The 6,196-nt window shown below is 30.3% G+C and overlaps 1 protein-coding gene across 1 annotated transcript; it reads left to right on the forward strand.

Moving 5' to 3' along the window:
• The first annotated feature begins 1,715 nt into the window (after positions 1 to 1,715).
• Positions 1,716 to 5,201, forward strand: LOC107418340 (phenylacetaldehyde oxime monooxygenase CYP71AN24). Its single transcript, XM_016027023.4, has 2 exons — positions 1,716 to 2,743; positions 4,134 to 5,201. The coding sequence occupies exons 1-2, from the start codon at positions 1,784 to 1,786 to the stop codon at positions 4,743 to 4,745; spliced, it is 1,572 nt and encodes a 523-aa protein (XP_015882509.3). The 5' UTR covers positions 1,716 to 1,783; the 3' UTR covers positions 4,746 to 5,201.
• Positions 5,202 to 6,196: the final 995 nt, after the last annotated feature.

The raw sequence follows: 6,196 nt of genomic DNA on the forward strand, positions 1-6,196 counted from the left end.
TCTATCCATATTAATTTGGAAAGATTGTTCCACTCTAATATTTTAAGCCACAGCTTTTTTATATAAGAATGTAAATAGCTTATCAACTGAATCTAACTTATTTAAAAAAAATTGTTTAGTGTTTGATCGCTTTGATATTGTTATATTTCAAATACATTCTTGCCTTATTTTGAATGAATTGTTTAGGAGAAATTGAGTTACAATTCTTAAAATTTTTCTTTAAAAAAGATGGTGTAAACTGTTTTTGGGGTCTATAGAAGTGTTTGTTGTAGCATTTGCAAAATACATGGGAGTCAATGCAATTTTCCTTAAAAGTGATTGTTGTAGTATTTACAAAATAAATGGGAGTCAACGCGATTTTTTCCTTTTGCTTTTATTATTGCAACGTCGTTTTAATTCTTTCATTCTTGTTCTTATGAAATTTTGGTTCTTAGTTTAATTTGGATACTTAAAATTATCACTTTCAATTAAAATGAATGATGGGTCAGGAGCTCAGTTACTTGGATCTTTTGGCAAGATATCTACGGAAAACACTAAAAAAATTGAATACGTGTAAAATTTTATATATCTGAGGCTTCGGACCCTTGAATTAGGAAATATTAAATTTATATGACAAGCTTGAATTATTGCTTTATATATTAATTAAGAAATGAATCACTAGCATGCCTCATAAATAATTGATAATATTTAATAACTGAGTTGAACATTTTTACTTATACTATGAGAGCATAGATTTGAGTCATGGAGACAACAAGTTTAGGATAATTTGTAATTTTAAAAGAAAAAAATAACTAGAATAATGAAAAGCATATGAATATGATTATGATAATGTATTAAGTTTGTAATATTATAATCTTTACTAGACCCTAAAACCATTATTTCTGGAATAATGACCAATATATATATAAAGCTTTGATGTTATATTTCGAACGATATAAAAACTTTGTAGTCTCTGCATTCTCTATTTTTGGTGGTATAGGTAAGTTTTTTTAGATCTAACTATAAGATCAAATGCTCATTTGAAGAAAAAAAAGAAAAAGAAAAGGTTTTGAATCCAGGGAAAGCAGGGGTTTCGAACTGGGCAAGATATGCACGAAAAGACAATGAGAAAGTTCAGTTGAAATTAAGTTGTAATATGTCCTTAATTTTAAATAAATTAATTAATCTATATAATAAATTTTCTAACGAAGATACACATCTCCCATTAGACTGGGTCAGAGTTTGGGCTTGGAATGGATATGAGGGACTTGGACTAGTCCTCGGACTTCAATGAAGTTAATGGGCTTTAATAATCAAAATTTTCATTGTCAAATCTTCGGCCGCAATAGAATAGTTTTATTCTTTTGTTAACAAAAGAATCCAATTTTGTTTTGATTTCGTTATCAATAAAATATACAAACTACAACCACAAAAATGCAGAATTAGAATATTTTATATTTACAACCACAAAATACTATTGAATCCACGGTAGGATAGTCTAGTTCAATTACAACCACAAAATACTATTGAATCCACGGTAGGATAGTTTTATTGAACTAGACTATTCCACCGTAGAATATTATTACTGAACCAGTCTTCTTCGTTGACATTTGAATTGTCTTCTTCGTTGACATTTGAATTGAATTTAGACTCCTTATCAAAAAACATGACAATGAATAACCAGAAAGAATCAGATTGTTTACACATTGATTTGATGTTGCACAGGCTATAAATTAGTGGGCAAAATATACATTTGGAAGACCGGCAAGGCTATCCTTCACTTTTTTGTTGCTTAAACAGAAATATGGAAGTCTTATCATCTTTGTTGCCTGTTTGGGAAGAGCTACAAAGAAGCAAACTCTTCACTAATTACTTCATTTCTCTCCTTTTCCTCCTTTTACTTCTCTTCCTTTCTCTTCGCTTCACATTTTTTCTCGCTAGACCACAAACCAAACTCAAATTACCTCCATCTCCACCAAAGCTACCCTTTATTGGAAACCTTCACCAGCTAGGCAACCCTCCTTACCGATCTCTCCAAGCACTCTCTCAGAAATATGGTCCTCTATTGCTCTTAAAGTTGGGCTACACTCCAACTCTCCTGGTGTCTTCTGCAGATATGTTTAAAGAAATAACCAAGATCCATGATATCGTTTTCTCCAATCGGCCCAAATCCGTAGCTACTGATATTTTCTTTTATGGAACTTTGGACTTTGCTTTTTCACCATACAGTGAGTACTGGAAGCAAGCTAGGAAAATATGTGTTGTCGAACTTTTGGGCATGAAAAGCGTGAAATATTTCAGATTTATCAGGGAAGAAGAAACAGCAGGATTAGTTCGCGAATTACGCAATGCGAGCTCAAGTGGGCTTACAGTGAACCTAGGCCAGATGCTGAGTGCAACTTCAAGTAACATACTTTCGAGATGTATTCTTGGGCAGAAATGCCAAGAACACGAAACTAGAAGCCCGTTTGGAGAGCTCGCCAGAAGGGTTACGTTCCACCTTACATCTTTCAAATTTGGAGATTACTTCCCTTATTTGAGGTGGATGGACGTAGTCACTGGCATGGCTTCAAGCCTCAAGGCAACTTTCAGAGAATTAGACCTTCTTCTTGAAAAGATAATTGAAGATCATAAGGCTGCTTTGAGTGGTAAGGATGAACAATCCTCTGATCACAAGGACATAGTGGATATTCTCCTCCAGCTTCAAAAAGATGGCGTTCATGATGTGGAACTTACTAATGACAACATCAAAGCCATTTTGATGGTATCTCTCTTCTCATTTTAACCTTTATATATATTTACTTATATGTTTGATTAATTTTTATATGATGGGGCATATTGTCATGGCAAGGAACATTTGATTATATATAATTTCAATAATATAATTCATTGATTAAATGTAATTAGATATTTGAAGTTTCTAGTAGTAAAATTGTATATGTTATTGTTTTTACAAACTATTTTTCCAACTTATAATGGAAAATATGATAATATAATTTTTATTAAAAGTTATTACATCACCAACTAGATTCTCAGTTATAAATTAAATTTTTAGATTATTAGTTAAAATTTTATTTGTATAACTTGTCACATCACCATGTTGCTTATTCTTGATCACTTTATACAATTTGGGAGATGATATAGTTATATATATGCTATAAACGTGTTTGTTCACTTTCATAATAAAGGCGTATAATCTAAAGCAACATGTTGTCTAACGAAAGCTTGTAATATATTGTGTAATGTTAGGCACTCAAACTACAAAGGGAAATAGTTGTGTTTTTCTCTTAGAAGAATCTATCCAGGATCATTTGAGACAAAGTTACACAATATGCTGCATGCCAATGTAACATCTTGCAATAATTTGCATAATGTAAGTGGCGAATCCAAAAAATTTAATTAAAGGAGGCATCATTGAAAACATCTAAAAAAAAAAAAAATCAAATTATAACTATTCATAATGAACAAAAAATTACTTATTGATCAATGCATAATTAGTAATCTGTATCTTCTATTTAATTATTTAACTATTACGATGTAGTAATATAAAACAATAAAATTGTTTAATAATAGAAAAAAATTTAAAAATAAAAAGATTTTCATATATTATACTCAAAAACTAAAATGAAATTGATAGTTTTTATCAAAAAAAAAAAAAATATAGTTTCAATGATGAAAGATATTTTTAGATATTATTTTTTCTTTTGTCAAAGAAAGAAATTAGTAGGCTTACGTGTAAAATCAAATATTCTTGGATTGTTTAATAGTTTTTTTTTTTTTTTGGTCATTTTTAATAGAGTATTTGGTGTTGGATTAGATACATTAATTAAGCTAAAAGGGAAAAACTAAATTTTATAAGGAAATTAATGAATACTAGATAGGAAATCATAAATTGAGAGGAGGCACAAGCCTAAATTTTAGTAATAATTATGTAATTAATTAAGAAAAAATAACATGTTAAAATGTTTAAAAAAAAAAAGATTGAGGGGGGCACTTGCTCTCTGGCGCTTATGTAGATCTAACCATGCATGATGTTGTCTTAGATGCTTCCAGATAAAAATCTCTAGAATGAAAGAATAATTATATGTACTCACACATATAAAGAGATGTTAATATCCACATACTAAAACACCAGTACTTAATCATATTTTCAGGACCTGTTTGCGGGAGGAAGTGATTCTGTCTCAGCAACAATGGAATGGGCAATGGCAGAGCTTATTAATAATGAAAGTATGATGAAGAAAGCGCAAGAAGAGGTAAGAAGGGTGGTAGGGGAAAAATCAAGCATAGATGTGACTGATATTAATCAAATGGATTATTTTAAATGTGTGATGAAAGAAACTCTAAGGCTACATCCAGCAGGTCCGCTGACTTTTAGAGAAACAACAGAAAGTGTGAAATTGGGAGGCTATGATATTCCTCCTAAAACCAGTATTACTATAAATGTAGGGGCAATCCAAAGAGATCCTAAATTTTGGGATAGACCAGAAGAGTTTATCCCTGAGAGATTTGAGAACAACCAAATTGATTTCAATGAACAAAATTTTCAATATGTTCCATTTGGTGCTGGAAGAAGAAGATGTCCTGGTACGACATTTGCAGTGTTCCAGGTTGAGTATATGATAGCCAATCTTTTATATTGGTTTGATTGGAAGCTGCCTTATGAGGATAATGGAATGCCAAAGAACTTGGACATGACTGAAACTGCAGGGCTCGTTACGCGTATGAAAAACCCTCTTGTTGTAGTACCAATACCAATTAACTAATGACACCAGTGAATTTTGCATTTGGAGATCATTGGTTATTTAAATACCCCTAGTTATGTGTGTTAGTCTGTTTATATGTATAAATAAGGATCGAAATCTTTTACTATTTTTCTTATTTCCATCCTGTCTATTATTAATATGATGCCACATAATTTGAGACAGGAAGGAAAAAGAAAACAAAAGATTTCATCATAAAATTAAGCTAAATATGAATAATACCACTCATTATATAATGAGTGGTTACTACTGAAAGTGTGATTTACATAGTATTTGAGCTTGTTGTGATTGAAGGATTATAGGTGAAGTTAATGGGCTTATCATACTCGTCCATATTCACCACATGAGAACCAATTGGATGGTTGTCCAGCAGTGGTGCTCCAGATTGTAACTTAAGTTTGTTTAAATATAAAAAAATTCAATTGTATTAGATATATGGTCAAAACTTAAGTTTTGTTATTTTTTTATTTTTTATGCTTTTTCATTATTATTAGAGACGGACATAGATTCAATTCAATTGGTTAATTTTTTTATTTTTTTTTATGTTCTTGATTCAATGTTTAAAAGATGATTCAAGCACACAGTTAAGAATTAACTTAGACTCAAGAAATTTAAAAATGTGATCTCTTGCATATTCATCCTAAATTTTGCGAGGAAAAAAATAAATTATCTCGTATTTTTCTTTTCTACATATTAACTAAATATTGAATTCAAAACTTTCTTGATAAGAATATATCTGGTTTCAAATCATTGATTAAACTTAATAAACAAATAAATAAATAAGATAAATCATATTTTGATATCTAAAATTTAAAAAATGTGCGACTTAAATTAAATTTTTAATTTGACCAAATTAATTTTGAATATTTTAATTTATTACGAGATTTATTATATAATGAGATTGACAGAATCATTAAGGGACATGCATGTGACGACCACACTTTTCTTATTAATCGGGCTGAATTTTGAAATAAAAAATAAAATTTAATTATTTTTAACTTATACAAAATTTAAGACTTAAGTGCAGTATCACATGGGGTAAAACGACAACCACCAAAACCCAACCCCCCCTCTAATGCACTTTCTTCCTCACATTTTCTCAACAACCAAACACAGCCTACAAACCTTTAAAAGGAAAAAAAAATAAAAAAATAAAAATAAAAATTCTTGGAAAGAATAGATGCAACAAGATCATCAGGACTGGTCCAACCTTCTGGATTAGAAACCGAAATGAAAGCCAAAACTCTAAAGGTCTTGAGCTGATGACGGCACTGAGGATGAGGTGAAACTGTTAATATGATATTTGTGGGTTTTGAGCCAGAGATTTTTTTTTTTTCTTTTTTCTTTTTTCTATTTTTATTTATTTATTTTAACTGAGAAAGAAGAAGTAGGGAAAAAAAAAAAATCTGAATCTGCTGGCCCAATCTGTGCGAAAGAACAAAAGAACAATGAGA

Source organism: Ziziphus jujuba, chromosome 2, assembly GCF_031755915.1.
Source record: "Ziziphus jujuba cultivar Dongzao chromosome 2, ASM3175591v1".
Taxonomy (NCBI): Eukaryota; Viridiplantae; Streptophyta; class Magnoliopsida; order Rosales; family Rhamnaceae; genus Ziziphus; species Ziziphus jujuba.

Excerpts from the sequence above, each read along its gene's own strand:
- LOC107418340 (XM_016027023.4), top strand. The coding sequence starts at position 1,784 with ATGGAAGTCTTATCATCTTTGTTGCCTGTTTGGGAAGAGCTACAAAGA. Across the intron at positions 2,744-4,133 it reads ACATCAAAGCCATTTTGATG|GACCTGTTTGCGGGAGGAAG; the intron begins GTATCTCTCTTC and ends TCATATTTTCAG.